At 53.6% G+C, this 26,941-nt stretch overlaps 4 protein-coding genes across 5 annotated transcripts in view; 3 read left to right on the top strand and 1 right to left on the bottom strand.

The window, feature by feature from the left end:
* Window positions 1-3,925, top strand: part of RPL27 (ribosomal protein L27) — a 62,154-nt gene extending 58,229 nt beyond the window's left edge. Inside the window, exons 2-6 of the mRNA XM_082706308.1 lie at window positions 434-545; window positions 786-868; window positions 1,787-1,956; window positions 3,609-3,719; window positions 3,830-3,925. Of these exons, the coding sequence (XP_082562434.1) occupies window positions 788-868; window positions 1,787-1,956; window positions 3,609-3,719; window positions 3,830-3,878 (411 nt within the window). The 5' untranslated portion in view covers window positions 434-545; window positions 786-787 and the 3' untranslated portion in view covers window positions 3,879-3,925. The remainder of the gene's footprint in view (window positions 1-433; window positions 546-785; window positions 869-1,786; window positions 1,957-3,608; window positions 3,720-3,829) is intronic.
* A 1,454-nt stretch (window positions 3,926-5,379) lies between these two features.
* Window positions 5,380-14,681, top strand: IFI35 (interferon induced protein 35). The gene is made up of 7 exons (XM_082706282.1): window positions 5,380-5,625; window positions 12,798-12,896; window positions 13,282-13,429; window positions 13,523-13,629; window positions 13,724-13,910; window positions 14,009-14,115; window positions 14,331-14,681. The coding sequence occupies exons 1-7, from the start codon at window positions 5,611-5,613 to the stop codon at window positions 14,520-14,522; spliced, it is 855 nt and encodes a 284-aa protein (XP_082562408.1). The 5' UTR covers window positions 5,380-5,610; the 3' UTR covers window positions 14,523-14,681.
* Window positions 14,682-14,808: 127 nt separating this feature from the next.
* Window positions 14,809-21,616, bottom strand: VAT1 (vesicle amine transport 1). Its single transcript, XM_082706274.1, has 6 exons — window positions 21,095-21,616; window positions 18,116-18,323; window positions 17,541-17,711; window positions 17,351-17,440; window positions 16,567-16,808; window positions 14,809-16,412 (listed from the first exon to the last, which is right to left on the bottom strand). The coding sequence occupies exons 1-6, from the start codon at window positions 21,500-21,502 to the stop codon at window positions 16,329-16,331; spliced, it is 1,203 nt and encodes a 400-aa protein (XP_082562400.1). The 5' UTR covers window positions 21,503-21,616; the 3' UTR covers window positions 14,809-16,328.
* A 1,514-nt stretch (window positions 21,617-23,130) lies between these two features.
* Window positions 23,131-26,787, top strand: RND2 (Rho family GTPase 2). Of its 2 annotated transcripts, none has more exons than XM_082708477.1 (5): window positions 23,131-23,349; window positions 23,826-23,913; window positions 24,708-24,817; window positions 25,614-25,748; window positions 25,976-26,787. In XM_082708477.1, exons 1-5 carry the CDS (start codon window positions 23,248-23,250, stop codon window positions 26,228-26,230), a joined length of 690 nt encoding a protein of 229 aa, XP_082564603.1. In that variant the 5' UTR covers window positions 23,131-23,247; the 3' UTR covers window positions 26,231-26,787. The 2 variants fall into 2 exon arrangements, with proteins under 2 accessions (XP_082564603.1, XP_082564602.1); XM_082708476.1 differs by having other exon boundaries at window positions 23,137-23,349; window positions 24,756-24,817.
* The last annotated feature ends 154 nt before the right edge of the window (window positions 26,788-26,941 follow it).

Raw genomic sequence — 26,941 nt, forward strand, 5'->3', positions numbered from 1 at the left:
GTGATTATCCCCATCATTGTCCTTCACCTCTCACTGCTTATTCTAGCCGGTAATGTCTGTGACATCACGACTCTAAATATTGGGGTTAAGCACCCTTGTCTGATTGATCTTCGTCTCTCTCTCCTTACGCCTAACAGTGCAGACTAATACAAGTCCTATTTTGCTAACTTGCAAGGCATAAATGTCAATTTAAAACTGTGTCCCCTCCTCGCGCCCGAGAAAGGAACTACAACTACTAGTACAGCAGAACGGCGGAGTCAAAATTCCGCGGGCATTAGGACCGTTCTCTCCGCTCCAACCTACGGGGAAGAAAGGGACTCCTTTGCTCTTGCCCACTGCTGAGGCTTCTAATAAAGTTTGATTTGAATAAATGAGCGTCCAAATGCCGCTCTATCCGCTAAAGCTTCTTCCGCCCACAACAACTTTGGAGAAGCGGCGTAACCTTGCGGGGCGGGACCGGAAGTGAGGTCATGGCTCACGGGGGTGAAAGGTTAGCGGAAGTGCCCTTTCTTCCTTTCTGCTGTAGGCTCGAGTGGTTGGTGTCGGTGAGTAGAGACTTGGGTAGGAGGTCCCAATCCGCCGCCATCCGCCGCCGGGGGGTCTTGCTGCGGGGCGGCTCGGGGCTCTCTCCACTGCTTGGTCTCTGGCGGCTTCGTGGCGGCCCGGTCCTGCCAGCAGGGCCTGCGGGCGGCCTGGGCCGAGGCGGCCAGGAGCGCAGCCCCAGTTTCCGGACCCACAGCCTCGGCTTGCGCGTCTCTGATCGGTCGGTTCTCCTTTCTCTGCAGAGATGGGCAAGTTCATGAAACCCGGGAAGGTGGTGCTGGTCCTGGCCGGACGCTACTCCGGACGCAAAGCGGTCATCGTGAAGGTACCAGCCTCGCGAGCTTCTGCGACGCGTTTGCATCTCGGGAATCGGGCCGGTTTCCGAGGGCTTGCAAGCTTGGAGAGCGAGAGCTAGCCTGGGGGCCTTCGTCCCTGAGCATTGCGGGTGGGGGTGAATGCGTGAGAGCTTTGGAGGGAGGAAGGTGCAAAATAAAAACAAATGGGAGAGGAAGTGGGCGCCCTCTACCAAGGAGGGTGCTAAGAAACAACAGTGGCCACGTTTTATGGAGCGCTCGCTTGGTGTCTGGCATCGCCCTTCAGAGGTTGTCAACGCCCGGTCCCTGAAGTCACTGTAGGGGATGCTTTTCTGTTGCCGAGGTGTGGAGACGTCAAGTGCTGCGGCTGGGAGTCTGTAAGAGGAGGAGAAATTGTTTCTAGTCCAAAAGATCACGTAGCATGTTCTGACCCTTCACGGGTGGCTCTCTGCCCACGTTTTGTAGCCTCTGGTGAGGCTCTCTGAGCTCTGGCCCCACACACCAGCTGCTGGCCGTGGTGGGGTCGAGGGGCATCCTTTGCTCCCCTGCCCCCCTCCCTCTGACTGGTTTCTGGAGTTAGACGACCAGTTTGGGGATTGTTCCTCTGTCCCTCACCAGCAGTGTGGTCGTAGGGGAAGCTACGAGATGCTTGATAGAGAGCAAGCACTGCATCGGTGTTAATACTGCGCCTTGTAGTTCTCTTACCTCCTAGGAGGTTTTCCAGACTGTTGTGGGAATGAATTCCACCCTTCCCTATTACTCTCTCTGCGCTCTGGCATGGCACTCCCGAGCCTCTACTTTGTGGGGTTTTTCCCATAGTGGGTCTCAGACCTGGGAGTGGGGGGGGGTATTCCTTTGATGCAAGCCCTCCATCTGGCACAGGGCCTAAATAGGCCCTCAGTCAGTGACATGTGATCTTGCTCGTTCAGAACATTGATGATGGCACCTCAGACCGTCCCTACAGCCATGCTCTGGTGGCGGGAATTGACCGCTATCCCCGTAAAGTGACAGCTGCCATGGGCAAGAAGAAAATCGCCAAGAGGTCAAAGATCAAGTCTTTTGTGAAAGTTTATAACTACAATCACCTCATGCCCACAAGGTGAGTGAGGGGTGCCTGGGTGACTCCCATCAAGAGTCTGCCTTTGGCTCAGGTCATGATCTCAGGGTCCTGGGATGGAGTCCCACTTCGGGCTCCCTGCTCAGCGGGGAGTCTGCTTCTCCCTCTCACTCTCCTCTCTGCATACGTGCACACTTATACGCGTGCTCTCTCTCAATTAAATAAAATGTTTAAAAAGAAGAAGAAGGGGTGCCTGGGTGGCTCAGTTCGTTACAACTGCCTTCAGTTCAGGTTATGATCCCGTAGTCCTGGAGTCGAGTCCATTGGGCTCCCAGCTCAGCAGGGAGCCTGCTTCTCTCCCTCTGGCACTCTCTCCTCTCTTGCTGTTTCTTTCTCTTTCTCCCTGAAATAAATAAAATCTTTAAAAAATATATAGATGAAATTTTTTTAAAAATGGAAATGAAAGGGATTCTTTTGCCCCTTTGCCCTGCTGAATCAGGAGACAACCTTGCAACCATTCTGGTGTGAGGAAGAGACATTGTTTACATGTGTCACTTACAAAGTGATGTGGTTTCCAATGTTTGTCACCTCTTTGGTCCAACGTGGAGCTATGTTCTACCATTTTTCTGTGGCGACTTCTCTGAGTTGGCTAAGCGGGATAGAAAATCTCTTACAAACTTGTTCTTTATCTGTCTCCTCCCCTGAAAGTTCTGTAAGTGTTGGGTAAAGATCATTCGTTTGCATTCAGGGTATACACGGGCATGGGATCTGGCCTGCTCTCTGCCACTCTCCACTTTCCAGGATAGTTATTGAAGGCTTTCCAAAAGGGTTGGTAGATAAAGACAGCAAGCCTCCCCACCCCCACCACCACCAGCTAATTCCACAGTGCTGCCATGCCCTCTAGTTCCTGGCCTTCCACAGTATTGTGCACTGTACACACTTGCCTTGGTGCATAGATTATACGGTGGAGAGTCCTGAACAATAATTGGCAAAACCCAGCAGTGTATGCCTTACAGTTTGCTGCCGGGGGCTGCATGCTTACTGTCAAAGCTGTCTTAAAAGGACAGAGCGGTTTTTTAGGTGCTGGGAAGCAGTGAGACCTGGGCAGCTAGCGGCCCGGCCTCTGCACTGTCTGCAGTGAGGCTTCCCCTGTCCGAGCACAACCCGAACAACACTAAAAAGACTCCTAATAGAGGGGCGCCTGGGTGGCTCAGTGGGTTAAAGCCTCTGCCTTTGGCTCGGGTCGTGATCCCAGGACCCTGGGATCGAGCCCCATGTGGGGCTCTCTGCTCAGCGGGGAGCCTGCTTCCCTTCCTCTCTGTCTGCCTCTCTGTCTACTTGTGGTCTCTGTCTGTCAAATAAATAAATAAATTAAAAAAAAAAAAAAAAGACTCCTAATAGAAAGCTGGCGAACCGCTGTGATCATAATGAGAATGTAATAAAGTGATAGTCCTTAGCTAGAAAAATAGTGACTTTGGAAAGTTGAGAATGAAATGTGAAGTATTATAGTAGTATGAATCTGTGTAAATGAGTCCTATTAAATTGAGAATTTCCAAAGAATATTCTTGGGACTTTGGCACAGATTCTGTGGATGGCTCCTATGGAGACAGACCCTGACACCCCAATGTCCCAGGGCTGTGTGAAGGGCCCTGGTGGCCTGTGGGCTGATCTTCTGTCCCCATCATTGTGTCCAGGTACTCTGTGGATATCCCCTTGGACAAGACTGTCGTCAACAAGGATGTCTTCAGAGACCCTGCTCTTAAACGCAAGGCCCGACGAGAGGCCAAGGTCAAGTTCGAGGAGAGGTAAATAGACTTAGGTGGAGGATATTGGAGTATGGTGGCCTTATCCTCCATGAAGGGAATTTGGTTTCACTGTTCTTCTCAATGGTGTTCCTTTTCTCCCCCGCCTCTAGGTACAAGACCGGCAAGAACAAGTGGTTCTTCCAGAAGCTGCGATTTTAGATCTGTTTTGTTTCAGTCATTAAAAATACACCCCCCTCCCAAAAAAATTTTTTGTCTACCTGTGGTGTGTGTTATTAGACTGGGAAAGAAGAACATTCGGTGGTGGATGAGAGGCTGTGGGAAAATATATGAAATAATGCCTTAGTGATACTTGGACTACTTGATCCTCAACCTGATCATCCTTTCGTCATTTGGATGTCCTTGATGTGTAAGGTGTGAGCTACTGAACTGTTTGTCAAAAAAATGAGTACCCCTGACTTGTGGGTGCATGGTAGAACCTGGGCTGCTCTTGCCCCCGCACTGGGAACACCCACAGGCCCCGCTCAGTGGGCACTGGCTTCTTCCACTTGAGAGCTACCACTCTGAGGACCTCAAACCAACCACAAAGTGCCATAATCCCACCCTGAGGTTCAGTAGGTCAGAATTTCTGGGAGGTTACCTGCTGATAGCTGTGTTGATCTCATGAGGCCCACCCTGGAGAACTGCTCTTGATGGCAGGGGTGAGGACTAATGAAGGCCTGAGCCCCAGAACAGCCATTCCTAGTAAGATCAGAAGAGGTCCCCAGATGGCCAGCAGAATCTGGCAAGAAAAGGTGTGATTTGAGGCTCTTGGGCATGGTTGTGTCACTGCTACAAGAACGGTATGTGGCCCTTCAGTCTGCCATTTTACCGTTGATTGGATACCTGTGACCCTGCTCTACTGGTGAGATAGGCACTCTCCAGCTGGTCTGGTTCTAAGACCCTTGATGGAAGCAGGAGTCCCAACTGGTGTGTTCACCAAGCACTGATTGACACATACCCACGTGGGATGTGGAACAAGGACTGGGTCTGTAAATTACTGGAAAAATCTGTGCACTGAACTCTGTTTGATTCCTCACGTGTAAGTACTGGGCATCTCTCAAGACAGACTCCTAAGTAGCTTGCCTACTCAGTCACAAATGGAAGTAAATTTTAACCCTCTGATTAGAAATTTTTAGAAGTTCTTCACTCTACCTGGTGGCCCAAGTTCAAATACTATTCCAACCAGGTTTGGATATGTGCTTGACTTCTAGCAGTACAACCTGGGGCAAGTTTCTACACTTCCTGCCTCAGATGATTAGACTAATCATCTGTAAAATGGCAAAAACAACCAACTTTGTGTGGTTGTTTGGAAGACGGAGTTAATTCATGTGAAGCAGAGTCAGTATTGGGCACAGAACAGTTCTCCACAAATGGCTGGCTATTAGTACAACTTTGTGAACTTGGAGAGGTTTTTAACCGTCCTGGTTACATTTCTCAATCTCAATTAGTCTGCATGTGCGCAGCATCTTTCTAGACTCCAGGGAAATATCTTGACAGCAGACAGAATTCTATCAACAGGCTTGTACTGGCCTTGATAGGCTGGAATGAGTGGTTGATAGGGGCCCACGTTCTTTTGGCTGTTATTTGTGAGTGTCTTCCTCTCAGGCCTCAAGTGGGTGAGGTCAACTTCCAAGCCCAGAAGGGCTCCTCCTCCCAGGGGCGGGGAGACCAGTTGGGGGCGTGCAAACACACGGCAGGGGTTCTGCTGAAGTGAAAGTGGAAGCAAAACCTGCAGACCGAACCCTCGGAAGTGTAACTCAGGCCCAACTTGGAGGGGACGAAGCCACCTCCAAAGGTACAAGCAAGAATTTAGTTACAGGGGACACTGCCACTTTGTGCCCAGCTCTGAAGCCTCGGCTCTTCTCATCCGGACCCCAGGCCCACGTCAGTGATGTATGATGATGCCGTAAGTGAAGAGGAAAGTATTGGGGTTGGAGGGAGAAGCAAAAAGGACATTCCTTGGCTGGGAATCTGCAGGTATCTCAGGGTCTGGTGGCCAAGCCTCTCTGCCTTTCACTTAGACCTGCTGAACACCAGGGGAGAAACACGGCTGGGATTACCTCTCCCCTAACCCGTTGCCTCAGAGACAATCCTATAGCCTGTGCCTCAGAGCTCATGAATTTGTTGTGTGAATGCGTTTTTCTGAGAGAATTCAGTTCTTAGGTACTTAAAGGGTTCTGTGACCCAAAAAGCTTAGGACTCATTCACACCCTTATCTCCTGAGATCTCACCCAACAAACTTCCCCTCCTTGTATTTCATCCTAGAATTGAACAGTTCCTCGCCTTACAGTTCATTTCGGGTGAGTCCTGGGTCCTCTTCCGGCTCACAGGCAGACGTATTCCTCCTCCAAGGGCTCCCCTAACCCTTGCAAGCTGTGGTCTTCGCTTTCCTGACCTGTGATGCCCCAAGTCCTACTAGACTAAGACTGGTTCCCCATCTAGCCTGCTCACCCTTGATCCCTAGACATGCCAGCACTGTGCCCGGCATTCAGTCGGCACTCAATAAACAGCCGTGGAATGAATGAATCTCCTCCCCTCTCCAGCTCCTGCAGTCTCCCTTGCTGCTACTACTCCATCTGTTATAAATACACAGATGTCTTGCTTGGGAATTTTTCATTTGCCCTGCAAGTGTAATAAGAGAGATCACAGGCTCAGGGAGCCTGGCTAGTTCAGTTGGTGAAAGTGGGTGACTCCTGATCTCAGGTTATGAGTTCAAGCCCCACACTGGGTATAGAGGTTACTTAAGAAAAAAAAGGGGGGTCGCCTGGGTGGCTCAGTGGGCTAAAGCCTCTGCCTTGGGCTCAGGTCATGATCCCAGGGTTCTGGAATCAAGCTTGCATCGGGCTCTCTGCTCAGCAGGGAGCCTGCTTCCCTTCCTCTCTCTGCCTGCCTCTCTGCCTACCTGTGATCTCTCTCTGTCAAATAAATAAATAAAAATCTCTCTAAAAAAAAAAGGGGGGGGGATGCCTGGGTGGCTCAGTCGTTAAGTGTCTGCCTTCAACTCGGGGCATGATCCTGGGGTCCTGGGGTCCTGGGATAGAGTCCTGCCTCAGACTCCCTGCTCAGCAAGAGGCCTGCTTCTCCTTCTCCCACTTTCCCTGCTTGTGTTCCCTCTCTTGCTGTGCTTCTCTCTGTCAAATAAAATCTTTAAAAAAAAAAAAAAAATTAGGGACGCCTGAGTGGCTCAGTTGATTAAGCGTCTGCCTTCTGTTTAGGTCATGACCCCAGGGTCCTGGGATAGAGTCTTGCGTTGAGCTCCCTGCTCGGTGGGGAGCATGCTTCTCCCTCTGCCTGCTGCTCCCCCTGCTTGTGCTCTCTCTCTCTGACAAATAAACAAATAAATAGATCTTAAAAAAAAAAAAATTAAAGCAGATAATCCATAAATCCATACAGTAAAAACTTAGCACACTGCTTCGCACTTACTAAGCATACAGTATGTGTTTATTATTATTAATGTTATTGGCAACATTTCAGAACCCCAGTTCCCTGAGATTATTCTTGGGGAAGAAGTATACTTGATTCACACCCATCTTCTACCTCTGCCAAAACTACTCCCTTAAAGGGCCTTTACATATTGAAAGGTGGGTTCGTGACCCTCTTTTCTTTTAATCACACTAAATTCGGATTTGAGAGACAACCCCTGTTAATAACATTTTGGTGTCTATCTTCCCAGAGTTTTTTTATGCCTTTTTATTTTTTTAAGATTATGTATATATATATATTTTTTTAAGATTTTATTTATTTATTTGATAGAAAGAGATCACAAGTAAGCAGAGAGGCAGGCAGACAGAAAGGGGGAAGAAGGCTCCCTGCTGAGCAGAGAGCCCGATGCAGGATCCCAGGACCCTGAGATCATGAGACCATGACTAAGCCAAAGACAGAGGCTTAACCCACTGAGCAACCCAGGCACCCCAAGATTTTATAGTTTTTAAAGTAATCTCTACATCCAACATGGGGCTCAAACTCATGACCCCGAGACCAAGAGTCACACGCTTTTCCAAAACCGAGCCAGTCAGGTACCCCCATGCATTTTTATGTGTTAATAAAGATCCTTATGAAATAAAACTTTTTTTAAAAATTTTTTAAGATTTTATTTATTTATTTGACAGAGATCATAGGTAGGCAGAGAGGCAGGCAGAGAGAGAGGAGGAAGCAGGCTCCCTGCTGAGCAGAGAGCCTGATGTGGGGCTCGATCCCAGGACCCTGGGATCATGACCTGAGCTGAAGGCAGAGGCTTAACCCACTGAGCCACCCAGGCGCCCCTGAAATAAAACTTTTTAAATCAACAGAATAGGAATCATACTTTTTATACAGTTTTATATCTTGCTTTTTTGGCTTATTGTGAGCATTTTTTCATATTGTTAAATGTTCTTTATGTCCTTTAATTGTTTACATGATATATTTAGCTATTACCCTATTGTTGGACACGTAGATTTCTTTTTGTTTTGTTTTTATTTTATTGTTTTGGATTTTTTTTTTTAAAGATTTTATTTATTTATCAGAGGCGGGGGGTGGAGAGAGAGCACAGGCAGACAGAATAGCAGACAGAGGGAGAAGCAGGCTCCCCGCTGAGCAAGGAGCCCGATGTGGGACTCAATCCCAGGACACTGGGATCATGACCTTAGCTGAAGGCAGCTGCTTAACCAACTGAGCCACCCAGGTGTCCCTGTTTTGGATTTTTTTTAAGATTGTAATCATTTATTTATGAGGGAGAGAGAGAGTGAGCACAAGGTGGGGGTGGGTGCCGAAAGCTAAGCAGACTCCACGCTGAACCAGGAGCCCCACATGGGGCTCGATCCCAGGACGACAGGGTCATGACCTGAGCTGAAGGCAGATGCTTAACCCACTGAGCCACACAGGCCTCCCTATTTTGTTTTTAAGGAAAGTTCTACACCAAAAGTGGGGCTTGAACTCAGACCCTGAGATCAAGAGTCACATGCTCTACTGGCCAAGCCACCTAGGCACCCCTCATTTTGTCTGTTTTATTTATTTATTTTTAAAACATTTATTTATTTATTTATCTGACAGACAAGAGATCACAAGGAGGCGGGGGGTGGGGGAGCAGGCTACCCGCTGAGCAGAGAGCCCAACATGGGGCTCGATCCCAGGACCCCGAAATCATGACCCGAGTCGAAGGCAGAGGCTTTAACCCACTGAGCCACCCAGGCGCCCCTTTTTGTCTGTTTTAAATAAAGCCGCAATAATCTTTGTACATGAACTTCTGGCTTATAAGCAGTTTCCTTATAAGCAGAACTGTTTGTTTGGTGCTCAGTGGTCACTGAGTGTCCTGACGCCGGGAGTGTTGCTCGTGTCTCATCTTTGTTGGCCTTAATTAGCTACGTTTGGCCCAGCTGCTGGCTCCCCCTCCTTGAAACCCTTCTTCACACTCCTGTTCACCCTCCAGGTGCACTGACCCCTCCCCTGTATTCTTGGCTGGTGCTTCATTCTTCCCCTGACCTCTTAGTGGTGGGCACCCCAGAAATTGGACTTCCCTCTGTCTATACCTCCCTCCCAGTTGCTCTCAAGTAGTATGAGACTTTCTTGTGAACTTACTCTGTGACTGTGTCTCCTCTACATGACTAAACCCCAAATGTATACTTCCAGCCTGGACATCTTCCCTGAATACTAGATCCCTAGAGGCAACTGCTACCCTCCGTCTCTACTGACATGTTAAATAGGCACTTCATACCTAATGTGTTCTAAATAAACCCTTCATTTTCTGCCCTAAATCTCTTCCACCCACAGTGTTCCCCATCTCAGAAAATGGCTCTCATTCCTTCTAGTCGCTCAGGCCAAAAAGCTTAGAGTCATCCCAGACTCCTCTCTTTATTTTTTGTTTTTTTAAAGATTTTATCTATTTATTTGACACACAGAGATCACAAGTAGGCAGAGAGGCAGGCAGAGAGAGAGGAAGGGAAGCAGGCTTCCTGCTGAGCAGAGAGCTCGATCCCAGGACTCTGGGATCATGACCTGAGCCAAAGGCAGAGGCTTAACCCACTGAGCTACCCAGGCGCCCCAGACTCCTTTCTTTCTTCCTTACTCTTCTTCCGATTCATCAGCAACTTCAACCTATCTAGACTCCACGGCCCCTCATGGCCTCCATTACTCCCCCATGGTCCAAGCCCCCAACATGGCGCTCCTGGACGCTGTAATGGCCTCACCAGTGGTCTCCCTGCTTGTGCCCTTCCCCCACATCAGTCTAGTCACACAACAGCCAAGTCATCCTGTCTTTGGCTTCCCACCCCACATTGTGCGAAAGATGTGGCATGGTCCAATTCCGTCTCCTCCTCTGTCACTTCCTCTCCAGCCCCCAGCCCCTCAATTCCTCCGCTCCTACTCACTGGCTTCCTTGCTATTCCTCAGATCCGCCTGACAAAAACTCCCATCTCAGGGTCTTTGCACTTGCTCTTCCTGTGCACAGAACTTTCCCCCACGTGTACACATGGCTTTCTCCTGCATCTCCTTCAGGTAAATGATCCAGTATCATCTCAGCAAGGCCTATTCTGATCACCCCATTTAAGATGGCCTCTGACATTCTCCATTCTCCCCTGCTTGGCTTCTGTCCACAACACTTACCACTAGCATACTGTAGATTTTATTGATTCTATTTACTGTCTGGCTCATCCTCTAGAATATAAACTCCACAAGGAAGCTGTGCCTGTTGTGTTCATCACTGTGTTTCCAGAGCCTAGAGCAGTGCCTGGCACTTGGTAGTGGCTCCGTAGCTAATTGGTGAATGAGCGAATGAGAAAGCAAATGAGCACGTGGAGCCCTTTAGCCTCCTTTCCTTGAAGCGCTGCTTCATCCCTCCTCTTCCTCTGTATCTCTGACAGTCCCCAGTCCTGGCCCTGGCCCTCCTTATCTTTGGCCAGGCCTTCTTTTTTTTCTCTCTGTCATTCCTTTTGTCTCCCCTGACCCCTGACTAAATATAATCCTCAAAGATTAGATTTCCAAGGCTTTGTCCCTCAAGGAGTTCTTCCTTCCTCTTGGCTTCTTCCATCCCCACATGTTGTTCCAACCCAGAGTCCTTTCCACCACGTCCTGTCCTTGACCCCTTGTGTCTTCAGTGGCCTTGGGTTTGACTTACTTTGGCCCATTAATTAGCCCTGACAAACCTCAAGTTCCTCATCTATAAAATGAGGTTTGATAGGGTCGCCTGGGTGGCTCAGTCAGTTAAGTGTCTGACTTTCTCACACATGTAAATAAATAAAATCAAATCTTTTTTAAAAATAGGAACATAGAGGATACTGGAACCACATTCCCATGTGAGAAAACCTGGGTTGGAGCTGGGAAGAGGCTGCCACTTTAGTGGGGACACACTCTCTCCAGTTTGTGAGTCCCTGTCATCTGCAGTGACTCTCTGCAGTCATTGATGTCATCTGACCGGCCTTTAAGGCACCTTATATGTATAAATATGAAGAACTGGGTACTTTTCTCATTCCTCATAAACCAGCATTATTTGATCAAGCTCTAGCTTTCCTCTGCTTAAAAATAGAGCAAACTAGAATCCCCAGTAGCTCGGGCACCTGGGTGGCTCAGTGGGTTAAAGCCTCTGCCTTCAGCTCAGGTCATAATCTCTGCTCAGCAGGGAGCCTGCTTCCCTCTCTCTCTGCCTGCCTCTCTGCCTACTTGTGATCTCTGTCAAGTAAATAAATAAAATCTTTAAAAAAAAAAAAAAAAGAGGGAACTCACACTGAACGTCTTCAGTGCCCTCTGTAATATGCCCCCATTCTGTCATTCATTCACTGCAGTCATTCATTCATTCAACACACATTGATTGAATGTCTGTTTTGTGGCAGGGACTCTGCTGGACACTGGGGATACAGAAATGACTGGGACAAGAGTCCCGCCTCCCAAGTGAGCTCACGCTTCTCTGAGCCGACCTTATTTATCAGGCTTCCCAACCACAGAGTGAACCCTGCCAGCTAACATCTATTCCATCCCACAAACAAAGGTGCATTTATTCGTGTCCCTGGTGTCATTCCCTTGCCCATGTTGTCACTCTCTGTCTCTGGACTCACTCCAAATCACACCCAGCCTGAAAGGCTGCTCAGTACAGTGGAAAGAGTGGCAGTCAAGGGACAAGCTGGGAGATGTGGGGTAAACTGCTCCCCCACTCTGGGCTTCGTTTCTTTTTTTGTGGCTGTGGAGGGAGTGGTGCTTGATTTTTTCACTGGAAAGCACAGATTAGCAGTCTGGAGTCAGCCTGGATAGGGCTGAATGACTTCGGGGAAGTCACTTAACCTCTCTGAACTTTGGTTTCCTCATCTGTAAAGTAAGGTTAAGAGGGAATTTATTTCGTAGGGTTGTTTCAAGAATTGAGTGTTACACTCCATATAAAAAGCTTGACACAGGGCACCTGAGTGGCTCAGGGGGTTAAGCCTCTGCCTTTGACTCAGGTGGTGATTTCAGGGTCCTAAGCGTCAGGCTCTCTGCTCAGTGGGGAGCTTTCTTCCCCCTACCCCCATGCCTGCCTCTCTGCCTACTCGTGATCTCTGTCAAATAAATAAATAAAATCTTAAAAAAATAATAAAAATAAAAAGCTTGGCACAGCGCCTGACATACAGTAAGTGCTTAATAAAGGTTAGCTAGTAGTGTAACATTTTATCACTGTAAGCCCCCACTCCTTCTGGAGGCCTCCCTTGTGATGTTAAGTCCTATGGCACGGTCCCTCTTCCACACTCCCGATGTCCTCCACAGTCCCTTGTGTGAGGGTACACTGTCTGGGGTACTGTTTCCTTCAGACCTGAGGGCTGGCCTCTTGTCCCTGTGTCTCCCTGTGTTAGTGCCCAGCACACCTCAGCAGGAGTTCAGTCAGTGTTTGTTAAAAGCAAGGCCTCCTGTAAAAAACAGTTGTGATTGTACCCAAGGTTCCTCCTGACCCCCAAGAGAGTATCCAGGCCCCCAGAGATGAGGCCAGCCAAGTCCCAGCCCGGGGGTAGGGGAAAGGGGTTGGGCTGTTCTGGAGCTGAGCATCAGCTCTGCTGGTGGGAGATTCCACAGTAGGGTCCCCTCTCCCTGGGCTCCTTCTCCAGGAAGGCAGGTGGATGCATGGTCATGTCCCCCCTGTTCTAACAGACCCTGGGTGCCCTTCGGGAGGAACAGGCCAGACTAAAGGACCGGCTGCGGGAGCTGCAGCAGCGGAGAAGGGAGCTCAGGGACCAAACCCAAGACCAGGTAAGTGGGGGTGGGGGTGGGGTGGCCTGGGAGGAAGAACTAGAAGTTAGTTTCTCTCCTGGCTCTGCCGTCTCCTTGCTGTGTGACCTCAAGTATGTGACTTGAACTTGCTGGACTTGAACTTTCTGGACCTGCTTTCTCATCTGTAAAGTGGAGCTACCAAACTTGCAGGGCTGCTGTGCAAGGACAAGCTCAGATCTTGGGTCTAACGCGCCAGTTCAGGCGTAACCTAACTTCATCGGCTCATTCACCCAGCTCTTTCAATTAATGTATTCATCCCCAGCATCGATCACGTGGAACGTTTTCCTCTTGAGATGGGGCGCGGTGGGGGGGGGGGCTCTCCCACCCTTGAAGGCTGCATCAGCCTCCCCTCCCCCACCTCCAGGTCCCATTCCTGGCAAATGCAGTCCCCCTGGTGTTCCGAGGACACACTAAGCAGGGCCAGGAAGCACCCAAGTGTTTGGTTTCTGAAGTGAGGATCTCCTACCCTCTGCCAGGAGGCTCTGCTCTGGTCACCTTCGATGACCCCAAGGGTGAGCTCTCCAAGAGGCCCCAGGAAAGAGGTTGGGAGGCTTCCCTCACCCCCTCGCCTACCGCCCTGCACTGACCCTGCTCCCCCGCCCTAGTGGCCCAGAGGGTGCTGCAACAGAAGGAGCATGAGATCCACATAGAGGAATGCCGGCTGCGGGTTCAAGTACAGGCTCTGGAGCTGCCTGTGGTGACCGCCGTCCAGGTGACAGAGCAGCAGGATCCTGGGACACGCAGGGCTGCCATGCACTGGGGCCCCGGGGAGCAGGGCTGGACCTCTCCTTCCTGTCTGCCCCTAGGTGTCCACTCAGGTAAGCAGGCGGAGCGTGCTGGTCAGTGGGTTTCCCGCAGGGCTCCGGCTGAGTGAGGAGGAGCTGCTGGACAAGCTGGAGATCTTCTTTGGCAAGACCAGGAACGGAGGTGGTGACGTGGAGACTCGGGAGCTGCTGCGAGGGGCTGTCGTGCTGGGTTTCACCAAGGACACAGGTGAGGGCCCTGCCACGAGACTGGGGTTGATGGAGGCCTCAGGCCCCAGGGGAGTAGAGCCCTGGATGCTAGAGGTCCATCCCTCTCTCTCCCCGCAGTGGCCCAGTACCTGTGCCAGACTGGCCAGTTCACAGTGCCACTGGGCGAGCACAAGTTCCCTTTGAGAGTCTCTCCCTACCTCAGTGGGGAGATCCAGAAGGCTGACGTAAGTGGGGAAGGTAGAGCATTGGGGGCTGGGCCCCACACATGTCCGCCTGCCAGAAACTTGCCCAGGAAAGGATCAGAGGCCCCAAATGCCATTGTCCTTCCCATTACTAGCCTCTCTTGCCTTCCTACCCCTCCCTTACCCCCAGGGGCACCACCTACCCCCGGGTCCCTGACTCTCAGGAGACATTGCCCATCTCCCGGCTCTTTTTCCAGATCACGTTCCGGTCGGTACCCCAGTCAGTGCTAGTGCTCAACATTCCCGATGTGCTGGATGGCCCGGAGCTGCAGGATATCCTACAGATCCACTTCCAGAAGCCCTCCCGTGGAGGTGGGGAGGTGGAAGCCCTGAGAGTCGTGCCCCCGGGACAGCGGGGCCTGGCAGTCTTCACTGCCGCATCAGAGTAAGAGCCTGCCCTCCTCGTCGCCCACACCCCTCTGCCAAGCCTCTCGAACCAGACTGGAATTGGGCACTCGGGTGCAAGAGATCGTGCGGGTCAACGGCAGCAGGGATTATCGGTTGTGAAACGCTGCCCAAGAACAATAAAAAGTGGTGTGACCTTCTCATTTCATTTCCTGAAAGGAAACCTGATTTGAGCATGGCAGGAGGAACCCTACCCATATACTCCTCTCCGCCCTGGCTTTCTGGGAGCCCACCTTCCCCTCCACCTCTCAAGAGGCAACATCCAGGACCCAGGGTTTGGCTTTTTATTGACACAAACACAAAGGCAGCTTCGGTAAAATGGGGTGGGGTACACAAAAGCAGAAATCGCACTTCACACGTGTAGGCCTTGTTTAGACAATGAAGAGGCTGAGCCCCTCCCCCCACCTCCCCCTGGCAGGGGCTGGGCAAGAACCCTACCTAATTCCCTATCAGAGAGCAGACAGAGTTACACCCCTACGCCAGGAAGCCCCCACTTTGGTTCCAGCGGCCCAGGTCCTAAGCCACCCCCCTCTTTATTCCCTGGTTCCATCTCCCCACCCATGTAAACAAAGTTTGGGGCTGAGTTCGAAAAGCTGCCCCTGCTCTGAGAAGGCAGTGGGCCTCCCTTGACAGCACGGGAAATGGGATTTGATTTTTACTTTGGTCCCAGAACAAAAAACAGATGGCATCGCCTCTCAGAGCTCTGGCTGGTAAGTGCCACACTTGCCTGCAAGGCTGGGAGAGCTTCCCCGCCTTCTCCTCCTCCTCCACCACCCAGAGAGAAATGACAGCCCCAGAGACAGGACATGGCACAGACCCCAGGCGGCTCGGGGCTGCCCCCCCCCCCAACCGCCACTGGCATGCACACAGATTTTTGGCAGTGTTGTGGGACTGGGAGGCAGCAAAACCCCAGCTCCAGCAGAAGAAGGCACTGGGGAGTATGGGGTAGAGAAGGAGGTGTGAGACAGGGACACCCCCCCACACACATACACGCACAGGTTTTCCGTTGCTAAGGCACTGAGAACAACTCCAGAGAACTCAGTGAAGGGTGGGGAGTGGCAGGGGGGTTGATTGGGGGGGGGGGGGGACTCTGTCCCTCCCTCAGAGTTGTGACCTAAGGGAGCAGTATGAGTCCCACCCTTGTTGTAAGAGGCAACCTTGGTTACGAGGGGCAGAAAACCCAGAGGTGGAAGAAGCCCAAGTGTGCTTAAGGAGATGGGGGCAAGAGGACAAGGCCATGCAACGAGGTGACAGAGTTCGGAGGGGGGCACTGGTCGGCCTGGATTGAAGGGACAGGAGGGCAAGACAGGGACATGCTGGATTCACACAGATTGGCCCCATATCCTGAGCTGACGTTTCAATTCTTTTGGGGTGGGGTGGGGGTGGGGCAGGGGCAGGAGTGGGAGATGAGGCGGGGAGTGGGGGGAGCACACAGAACTGGACGGAAAGGGATCGGCTAACCTTGGCACAAAAGCAGCACAGCAGGCCCAGGGAAAGGGTGGGGGCAGGAAGCAGCCGGCCTCCCTCTGACCCTCCCTGTCCCCTTGGCAGGGCCCAGACATCCAAGTGGTCACTTCCCAACCTCTTCGGAGGGCAGGAAGGGGGGGAGGGGGCAGCCCTGCCTCAGGAGACAGAACAGGGCTGGGGAGAGGCCATCAGGATGGAGACCTTCAGGGGAGAGAGGGCAGAGCACGATGACAGAGGATGAAATGTGAAGAGTTTGGAGACCAGCACAGTGCGGCCCCCGGTGTCTCTCTTCCCGGGGCCCTGAGGGTCTGCCAGCCTCCGCCCTAGTTCTCCTTCTCTGGTCCAGGCACCAGGAGGACTTTGCCCACATTCTTCTTCTCCTGCATCTGCCTCATGGCGTCCGCCACCTGGGGAGGAAGACAACACCCGGCTCCCAGGGCTGCTCAGTCCCCCCTCCCCCACCCCCACCCCTGCCGAGAGCCAGCCAGAAGGAGCCAGCCCTTCTCTTCCCAGGAACCCCAGCCCCCAGAGCACCCCCCCCCACGCAGGGATCCCACTCACCTTCTCAAAGGGCCACACAGAGTCGATGTGTGGTTTGATGCGGCCCTGGTTGTACAGAGCCAGGAGGCGGGCCACCACACCTTGGACCAGCTCCACCTCGCCCTCCAGGTAGCCCAGGTGGAAGCCACACACAGCGCGGTTGGCGGGCAGCAGCTGCAGGGCCGTCACGCTGAACTGGTTCCACCACGTGCGCGCCAGGGCCATCAGGTTCCGCTTGGGGCCCGTCAGCAGGTTGGCCATTCCTGTGGGACAAGGCACCGTGGCCCGTGAGTCTGGGTGCCCAGCGCATCCCTGCCCGAAACAATGCTCCTCGGTCCCCAAGGGCCAGTCACAAGCATCCCCGGCAGTGCGGGGAATGACAGGAGGACCCCCCGCCCACTGGGTGCCAGTCCCAGATGCGCTCCAGCAGACTCAAAACTGCCCCCATCTTTATCTATTTGCTGATTTTTGTGGGTGTGTTTTTCAGATGAAAATGCAGCTTGCCCAAGAAGCCCAGGAGAGCAGAACAAAGGCAGGCAGGTGGACGGATTTTGCATCCGGAATAAACCCCAAAGAGGAACACAGAAAGAACACAGAATTCACTGCGTGTGACTAGCAGGAAAAAGAGCAAATGAGAATATGCCATCAGCTGCACCCCGGAGGCAGCGATCTGGACGCCTTACCCGTCCTCACTCTAACCCTGCTGCCCGCTTGAGTCCCAGAGTCCCTGGGCCTCTGCAGCCTGCCCTTCAGACACAGCTGGCTTCCCCTCACAGCCCTCTCCACCCCCGGCCGGCAAACTCACCATAGGTGACCACTTTGCCCATGGGTTTGAGGAGGTTGTAGCCCTTGGCAGTATCTGACCCACCCAGAGGGTCCATGACGATGTCCACTCCTGTCGGGGGGGGGGGCGGGGGAAGCCAGGAACATCGTTAGGTGCCCCTCCCTATCCTGGGCCATCCTGCCCCCACCCAGATCCCAACCCCCAGGTGCACCTTTTGGGGAGATCTTCTTGATCTCATCCACATAGTCAGTCGTGTGATAGTCAATGGGGTGTGTGACCCCGTTCTCCTTCAGCACCTCGTGCTTGCTGGCCGAGGCCGTCCCGAACACCGTCACGTTCTCCACTGTGCGGCACAGCTGCAAGGCGGCCATGCCCACACCCCCTGCAGCAAGACCCTTTCATGAGGCAGGAACTGGAGTCACCCTGCCGCCGCTCTCCATTCTTGCCCCTCAAGGACTCTGCTCATCATCCTCAATGGGCCTGGGCGCATTTTGAGGCTTTCTCTCCTCACAACTGGGTCCAATGGCCATGACTGAGAAATGTGGGGGGGAGGGTAGCTGGCAAAGGAGGGGCTGCCGGCTGAGGGCACGTTGCTATGGATAGCACACCAGGCTGGACCTGGAGCCTGAATGTTACCACGGCAACAATAAGGCAGAGGCCTCTGGGAGCCATAGGCCAAGGCAGCCTGGTGTTGCCATGACGACCGTCCAGACAGGCTGCAGGGAAGGGGCCCCAAGGAAATCTGGGTGGGGTAAGGAGGGGGGATAAAGGGAGGGGGCCTGTCACCTGCGGCCATGTGTACCAAGACGCTGTGGCCGGGCCGTAGATTGCCGAAGTCAAAGAGGACCATGTAGGCTGTGATGTAATTGACCAGCAAGGCAGCCGCTTCCTCGAAGGTCATGGCCTCAGGCATCTGGAAGGTCTGGGCTGAGGGCACAGTCACCTCCTCCTGCCACATGCCTGACCGGATCAACACCATCACCCGGTCCCCTACCTTAAAGAATGAAAGAAGAGCATCATTCAGTCCCTTGTTCATTCAGCCACTGGCGATTTATGACCTTCTACTATGTACAAGGCCTTCTTCTTGGCAATGAAGTAGCAATAAAAGCAGCCACAGTCCTCATGCTAATAGTAATAATAACACCATGGAAAACAATAACAACTTACCCTTACTGGAGTGCTTGACAGAGGCCAGGCCCTATTCTAACAGCTGTAATAAGCTTATTACATATAAATAGTGGATTAATCCTTCTCAGCTCTTTGAGGTAGATACCGTCCTTATCTCGACTTTACAGATCTTATGCTTCACTATTGTGTAAGACCCCTGAATGCAAGAAGCTTATACTTAGGGCTGAAAAGTATTGTTAAAGACATCAAACTGTTTTGGTCAAAAAATGGACTCTGCTGTTTACTAACAGTGTGACCTTGGGCAAATAAAAACTATTTAACCTTTTTGAGCCTCAGTTTTCTTGTCTGTGAAAAATAGAGCAATTATGAGGATTAAGTGCCAAAAAAAAAAAAAAAAAAGAATCACTCAGTAATTTTTAGCTCAATGTCTGGCACAGAGCAAAGAGTTCACAGTATTAGGTAATAACAACGATAAAGTCCCTGTAAAGCCTCTAGGGCTGGTGCAATTACCTCATGAGAAGCATTTGAGCCAGCACTACTGGGGGCCCAGAAAACACCCTCACCCAGAGACAGGGAGTTGGGGTGGTGGACAAGGACAGCCACACAGCCCCAGTCCAAAAGGAAGAGGCAACCTGTCCCTGCAACCAGCCCTGGCCACCTGTACAAGAGCCTCGTGGCAGGAGGGAAAGGGAGCTAAGAAAACAGAATCTTTCCCTCCAGCTTAGCCTCTGGGGTCAAGAGGAGGGCAGAGGAAAGGGAGCAACCGTTGGAGAAAGCAAGGCCTCTCCTCACTCTGAAGGCCATGGAGAGAAAAGTGTGGGTCTATTCCAGGACAATCCGGGTCTGTTTTGGTCCCTGCCAGGGATGATGGGAATTCTGTATATTAAGGAGACTTGGGATCCATGGAGAGAGGGCATGGGGTTCCCACATCCACCCCTTTTCATGTCCTCAAAGCCCCATACTCCACTGATGAGGACAGAAGGCAGGCTGGGATGTTTCCTTGCAAGCACTGGCTTGAAATGAGGTCTGGGGAATGGAAGCATTCCATCCTAGGATTCAGGACTAGGAGACTCAGAAACAGCCCGGGACTGCTGGAAAGTGCAGTGTTCAGCCAGGGTTGTGACCGATGTGGCCCAGAGCAAGGCTCACCTACCCAGGCTAAAGCCGACCCCTCCCCTTTCCAGACATCAGGAGGGAAGGAGGGCTCTCCCCACAGAATCCAGCCTCTTACATCAGGTTCTTGCCCTGGACAGGATATCCTGTATTTACTAAGCGGAAAGTGTGGGGAGGGAGGTTAGGTGGGTGGCCTTCAAACATGAACTACAATTCCCTCCCGCTCACCCACCACACACACGCAAATTCCTCTTAGCACCTTCTCAAGAGTGGGATTACTCAGAAGTCAGTGGAAAGGGTGGGGCCAGAGCTGGATAGAGGCAGAAGCCCTCTAAGGAGGAGATGTGGACATGCACAATAAATCCAAGAATTCCAGCTCTGGGACCTGGGACTAGCAGGTCCTGCAAGAGGAAGGCTGCGTCTGGGGGGGGCTCTTTTGCAGGGAGCTGATTCCAAAAAGAAACACCCAAACAAATGACGTGCAAAAAAGGCTTCACCCCGGGTCCCTCAAAAAGTCGCGAACTCTCTGCTGTCCGGGTTTGTGGCCAAGATTAATGATAAACGAAAGGAGAAACAGACCGGCAGAGCTGGGCCAACCTGCTCTCAGTGCCACACCCCCACACTCCAGTCCAAATGGGCACCGCAGGGGTTTCTGAGCCCAGGGTCCTCCCGGAGGAAGGGGAAGGCAGAGGCGTGTTGCCCCCACTCCCGTCCCCTCAACGTTCCCAAGGGCAGCCTGGGGTCGTGGCTCCGCTGGCTGAGTCACTAGAGAAGGAGACAGTGCAGTCACGGGATACAGAGAGCCTAAGACAAAGATCCAGGGACCCCATCTCGCCCCCACCATGGCCAAGATCAGAGCAGCAGTGTAAATCCAGTGGAACAGCGGGTGGCAGGCTCCCTCTCCTCCATGATGGGCGTGCCTCGTCTCTTTGGCCCTGCTCTGGGAGGGGCCTCCTCACACCCCCACAGACCACGGGGCTGCATGTGACTGTGGCTCTGGCAGGGTCATGCGTCCCCGCCCAACCCAGACTACACAGCTCCTCAAGCTCTCTCGGGGGTAAAAGCACTAATCCGTTCTCAGGGTCACAGACCACAATAACCCAGGCAGTGTTCAATGGCGGGGGGTACAGGTGTGGTTTTAACCCGGGGTGTTGGCAGGGGGCGGGGGGCGGGTGGGGGAGAGCTGTAAGGTCATTGTGCGCATGCGCACGGGTGCCTTATTGTGTCCCCCCCCACACACACTCCAACCCTAAACCACCGCCACCGTCGCCGCTTCTGGGCGGCGGCTACAATTAAAAATGGTTGGGGAGGGGGCGATAACTGTATCTACACTACCTACCCTCCAATATAAACCCAGTTCCCCATGGCCCTCGTAACACAGGCTCCTTCCAACGCCTTCCATGCCCGTCTGCCCGGGTCGGTGCCAGTTTCTTCCGCCCTGCCACACCCCCGGCCCCCGCCCACTCGAGCCCCACTCTTCTGTGGCCTGGGCAGCCTCGCCCTGCCCTGCCCTGTCCCGCTCACCTTGCGGTCGTTGACTCCCTCGCCCACCGCGATCACGACGCCGGCGCCCTCCATGCCCGGAGTGAGGGGCAGCGGCGGTAGCCGGTCGTACAGCCCCTGCCGAGCCATAAGGTCGGCGAAGTTGAGCCCGCAAGCCCGGACGCGCAGCGTCAGCTGGCCGGGACCAGGGGCCGGTGCCACGGCAGGCCGGCTCTGCAGCTTCACCTTGTCGTAGCCGCCGAAGCCGGTGAGCACCAGGCACCGCAGCGGCGGCGGCGACGCGGCGGCGGCCCCCTCGGAAGTCGCGGATGGCTGGGCGTCGCCAGCGGCCTCGGCTTTCGGGGGCTGAGAAGAGGCGTCTTCTCCGGCCCCTGCTTCGGCCGCCGCCACCACAGTGGCTACCTCGGCTACCTCTCTCTCCGAGGACATGTCTGGGACTCCCGACGAGCGCGCAGCTGGACCGAGGGTGCACAGCTGGGGAGGGCGGGGCGCGCGACGGGAGGAGCGGCGGCTGCGGACAGCTCGCTGGAGGGGCGGGGCGCCAGGCCGGGGGCGGAGCCTGGCGGGCTTACTTAAAGGGCCAGCGGCCCCGCGAAGTTGCAGGAGCGCGGAAGGTGGAGACCAGGAATGTTTAGAGAGACCCGCGCGAGGGCATTCTTAAGGTCATTCAGACTGCGACTTAATTTTATTTATTCATAATAAACCTTATGCAAGTTAATATGTAAAAGGACAGTCTGAAGGACAATCACAAAACCTGAGCTTACATCAGATTTGGGGAGCCAGCCACCTGTGGCCTAGAACACAACTAAGTTGTTCTTCAGGCTCAAACTCTACCCGTATGTGACCCATTCTTGTGGTCTTGCAGTGGCAACTTGGAGCAGGGAGACCGAGTCTTTAAAACTTTCCGACTGTTGCCTCAACTTTCCCTTCTGTAAAATGGTGATGATATTGCTTGCTAGATAAAAATTAAATGGAGTATAACCGATTTAAAGAAGCGCTTTTATTTTTTTTATTTGGGTTTTTTTTTAAGATTTTATTTATTTATTTGACAGACAGAGATCACAAGTAGGCAGAGGGGCAGGTAGAGAGAGAGGAAGGGAAGCAGGCTCCCTGCTGAGCAGAGAGCCCAATGCGGGGCTGATCCCAGGACCCTGGGATCATGACCTGAGCCGAAAGCAGAGGCTTTAACCCACTGAGCCAGCCAGGCGCCCCAAGAAGCGCTTTTAAAGGGTAAAAAATGTTATGCAAGCAAGCGCGAAACTGTGGTGTGATTATGGTTAGACTCCGAATCAAGCCTTAAATGACTAGAGCTTGTCTCTGGCTCCATCAGGGCTGTCACTGTAGGCAATTCTATCTTCCTCCCCATCTCTGTCTCCCCTAAGTATCCACCAGAGGACGCAGCTCCCCCAAAACTTTCCACCCTGAGCTCGGCTGGAGAAACTAATCCACACTTCCCTGTTAGTCCAGGCCCGCGGTTGAGACACCCCAGCCCCAGACTAGGCCGTCCGTTGCTATGGGGACGGAAAGCCATGATGTCACCATTGACCGGGTGGGTTTGCTGGAGTCCCTACCTTCAAATCCCCAAGACCCCCTGCCGGGACACTGAGAGAGGAGGGGGAAGAACGAACCAAAAAGACTCCCTCCTTCTCTACCATCTCGCGCCCCCTCATGTTCAGGAAGTGGATGGCTGCCCCCGCGCGTGTCCGCACTAGCACACCGGCGTGTACGCGTGGGCACGCAGAAGGCCCGAGCCTCGCGCGTTTGCCGCTTTCGCCCTACACCTCAGAACTTCGCCCGAACTCTACCCCGAGCCCCTCTCCAAAAAAGTCAAAATAGTCAAATAAGCCCGGCTCGGTCCTCCCCCAAACCTAGAAAGGTTTTCCAGATCACCCCCGCGCGCTGGTACCCTGCTCGTAGCCCTCGGACTCCCCGGGCCCCGCCCAGCTCCTCTGGGCCCCGCCCTCCCGGCTGCGCGGGCGGGAGGCGGGGCCGGGGGCGCGGCCGTCGGGCTGGGGGCGGGGCTGAGGGGGGGCCGCGGCCCCGGGCGGGGGCTCGGCGCGGGCCCGCGAGATGCCGGTGTCGGCGGCCCGAGCGGCTGCAGCTGCAGCGGCGGGGGAGGCGGCAGCGGGGCCCCGGAGGGGGGCTGCGCAGGGGGCCGGCGCGTAGCCGGGACTATGGAGGGGCAGAGCGGCCGCTGCAAGATCGTGGTGGTGGGGGACGCAGAGTGCGGCAAGACGGCGCTGCTGCAGGTGTTCGCCAAGGACGCCTACCCCGGGGTGAGGGACCCGTGTCTCGGGAGGAGGGCGCTGAGGACGCGGGGGTGGGTGATCAGGGCCCTAGGGACGGACCGAAATGGGTGCCGGGGTAACCAGGGTCTAGAGAGAGGGGCTTGGAAAACCAGGGACCGAGGAAGACATTGGGAGCTCTGGGGGACTGCAGAAGATTGGGGTGGGAGGAATTGGGGAGCAGGATGAGAAGAATGGGGTTTGGGAGAACCAGAGGATCCAGGAGGGGACACTAGGGGAATGTCGGGCGTCCTGGGCATTGGAGAGGGGAAGAACTAGGGGCTGAAGGGACCGGGAGGGGGTCTGGGAACCTAGTGGATATTCCGCTGAGGCGGCCGCTCCCGGGATCTCCCCTTTGCCCAACACCAGACCAACTTGTGTCCAGGGGCTGGGCTGCACGGTGTGTGGGAGCGATTTGTCTGGGATGGAGACTGAAGGATCTCATCTTGACCCATCTCTCTCTGCAGAGTTATGTCCCCACCGTGTTTGAGAACTACACCGCGAGCTTTGAGATCGACAAGCGCCGCATAGAGCTCAACATGTGGGACACTTCAGGTAGCCAAGTCCGGGGGGGGGGGGTCACCCTGACTTCCTCGGCCCCCACCTTTGCCCCTCCCTTGGCTAGACCCTTGGGCTCCAGTTAAGCCCAGTCCATCCATCCAATTTGAAGAGGAAGGAAACCCAATTTTCTCCTTAAAGCTGGAGAAACTGAGGCAGAGCTTGCAGAGACACATAGAAACCTTGTCCTGTAGGAGAAAGCCCAGTATCCAATCCTCCCTGCTGGATTCTGCCTACCTGGGAAAGTTGGGAGGAATGGATTTATTTTGGAACATGTTTCTTAGGAGATAGGACTGGGTTTAGAAAAGACATTTAGAATTTCTTTGCGGGTGGGGAACTCATTCTATAGACTGAAGTATAGAAATCTGAGATGTCCCGAGTGGGTGGGAGAACTCTGCCCCTGCCCCTCCCCCTTCTCCAAAAAAGGAGGATGGTTTTTATTTCACTTAGCTCTCCTGGAGGGCTTTGGAAGATGTCTGTCAAAGCCCAGAAAGCACATGCAGAATTTTGAGAATGTTGAGAGATTTCATGAGCTTCTCAAAGACTCAGAAAAGATTAAGAATGATTACTTTTAGAGAAGCCCCTAGGGAAGTGGAGAGCTGTTTTCTGCCATCTAACCTTCCCTCTGCCTGCTCCCCTCCTTGGAGAAACCCATACTCCTTGATGGGTATTAATTATTGTTCTTTTCCATTCTCTGCTCCTAGCGAGCGTCCCAAGGTCTCCCATTTCCTTCCAGGGCTCCCACCCACTCAGAACCCTTATGTGTCCCCTCCCTCCCTGTCTTCCCTCAGGTTCCTCTTACTATGATAACGTCCGGCCTCTGGCCTATCCTGATTCAGATGCTGTGCTCATCTGCTTCGACATTAGCCGACCAGAAACACTGGACAGTGTCCTCAAGAAGGTGGGAGCCTGGGGAAGCAGGACAGCTAGACTGAGGGGGGACCAGAAACCATGGTCCTGATACAACATGGGCCAGAAGGAAGGAGTGATGCCTAGGGCATGGTCATCAGCTGGAGAGTGTGTGAAGCTCTCATCCTTCCCCATTCCCCTCACCCTGTACTCCTGACCTCCCCCACCCACCCACCCCTGCTTCCTGGAAGTCTGTCCTCAGAGCTGGATTCAGCATCTGGTCGAGATAGAGGAGGGCAGGGAAAAGTACTCAAGGGATTCCGTATCCATCCTCCCTGTCTCCTTGGGTGTGGGAGCACCAGATGGAGGGGATGGAAATGCTGCTTCAGGAGCTCAGGAGAGCCCTGGGGTCCCCTCTCCAGGCCTCTATTTCCATGAGAAAAACCCCCCATTGAATGGACAGTAGTCAGCTAAGAGCCCTAGTTCCCAGGTGGGGGAGGAAGGGCAGATTGGTCTGTTCTCTGGAACAAATCTGGGAAAGGGGTTGGGAATGGGAAGGTTTCAGGCGTGTAGGCCCTGTAGACCCTTCGTGGCTCCTGAGAGAAGTAGGGTCCCTGACCCTACAGCCCTACCCCGGCCCTGTCTGTCCTTCCTCCCCTTCTTCTCCACCCCATCCTGCTTCTAGCCCGAACCCACCATCCCCATCTTCTTGCTCACACGGCAGAGTCGAGAAGGGTGCACGGTTTCTGCATGATGTGAGGAAGGGTGCTCTCCTGGCGTGGAGCAAGGGTTCACTGTGTGCCTCTTCCCACCCCACCCCTCCATAACTGTTTTCTTCCTCCAAATAGTGGCAAGGGGAGACTCAGGAGTTTTGCCCCAATGCCAAGGTTGTGCTGGTTGGCTGTAAACTGGACATGCGCACCGACCTGGCCACACTGAGGGAGCTGTCCAAGCAGAGGCTTATCCCCGTTACGCATGAGCAGGTGGGACTCCTGACCTCTGACCTAGTCCTTGCCTCGACCTCTCACCTCTGATCTTACTTGGCTCCTCCCCTACCTGGCCTCTGACCTCTGAACTCCAACCTGATCCCTTGACCAGACCCCCCACACCCCCCATTCCCCCACTCCCACCTTCGTGCCCTCAGCCTCCCTGCCCCTCTCGGAGCTGCAGGCTAAGGCCCGTAACTGCCTCCATGCTCCATCCTTTCCAGGGCACTGTGCTGGCCAAGCAGGTAGGCGCTGTGTCCTACGTGGAGTGCTCCTCCCGGTCCTCTGAGCGCAGCGTCAGGGATGTCTTCCATGTGGCCACAGTGGCCTCACTCGGCCGTGGCCATAGGCAGCTGCGTCGTACTGACTCACGCCGTGGACTGCAGAGACCTGCGCAGCTGGTGGGCCGGTCGGACCGGGGGACCGGGACCGAGAGCGAGATACACAAGGATCGAGCCAAGAGCTGCAACCTCATGTGAGGGGCTGGGATGAGGCAGAGCGTAAGGAGGGGCGGAGAGGGCACAGCGGTTCCCCTGCTGCACCTGACCTCCTGACCGCCTGACTCGGGCAGAGACTTCAGAGCAGGCCAAGGGGAGCGATCCTCCTGGGCAGGGGAGCCGAAGGCAGAAGGGTACCACCATTCCCCATGTCCTCATCCCCGTCCTCTCCACGGGAAGTGGAGGAAGCCAGCAGGACAGGCATCTGGGCTGGGAGCTGGGCTGGAGAGGGGGCTGGGGAAGCTGGCATCAGGCAGTGACTTCGGTGGAGGCTTAGTCTATGAAGGGTGCCTTCCCTCCACACCCCCAGTATCCATATCCTGGCCCTGGCTTCCTTCTGTAAGGAAAGTGTCCATTCTATGACCTTCCCTTTTCTTTTCCTGTCCCTTCCACTGCTGTTCTCACTCATCCTAACCTCCAGGCAACACGCACTAAATTAAAAAGCAAGTTGAAAAGCCCCTCCACTGTCTACCCACAGTCCTAGCTCCCTCAATCCCTTCTCTCAACTGTCCCCAAATAAAGCCCATGTCCACGGAAAACGGCTGTGGCTTTAGTTTTGTTGCTTTCTAAAAAACCCAGTCTACCAGTTTCTAGCAGCAGGAAGGGAAGTTAGACTTCAGGAAGAACTTACTTGTCTGGGCCCACAGAGGAAAAAAAAAAAAAAAAAAGCCAAGGGTCGGATTAACAGTGTCC

Source organism: Mustela nivalis (genome assembly GCF_964662115.1).
Source record: "Mustela nivalis genome assembly, chromosome: 17".
Lineage (NCBI taxonomy): Eukaryota > Metazoa > Chordata > Mammalia > Carnivora > Mustelidae > Mustela > Mustela nivalis.

Bases quoted from the DNA above. Each gene is read 5' to 3' on its own strand.
- IFI35 (XM_082706282.1), top strand. The intron at 12,897-13,281 runs GTAAGTGGGGGT...CCCCACCTCCAG, and splicing joins GGGACCAAACCCAAGACCAG to GTCCCATTCCTGGCAAATGC. The intron at 13,430-13,522 runs GTGAGCTCTCCA...CCCCCGCCCTAG, and splicing joins CACCTTCGATGACCCCAAGG to TGGCCCAGAGGGTGCTGCAA.
- VAT1 (XM_082706274.1), bottom strand. From the start codon at position 21,502: ATGTCCTCGGAGAGAGAGGTAGCCGAGGTAGCCACTGTGGTGGCGGCG. The intron at 17,441-17,540 runs GTGCACCTGGGG...CCCCCCCGACAG, and splicing joins CAAGAAGATCTCCCCAAAAG to GAGTGGACATCGTCATGGAC. The intron at 16,809-17,350 runs GTGAGTTTGCCG...CTTGTCCCACAG, and splicing joins GGGCAAAGTGGTCACCTATG to GAATGGCCAACCTGCTGACG.
- RND2 (XM_082708477.1), top strand. From the start codon at position 23,248: ATGGAGGGGCAGAGCGGCCGCTGCAAGATCGTGGTGGTGGGGGACGCA. The intron at 23,914-24,707 runs GTAGCCAAGTCC...GTCTTCCCTCAG, and splicing joins CAACATGTGGGACACTTCAG to GTTCCTCTTACTATGATAAC. The intron at 24,818-25,613 runs GTGGGAGCCTGG...TCCTCCAAATAG, and splicing joins TGGACAGTGTCCTCAAGAAG to TGGCAAGGGGAGACTCAGGA.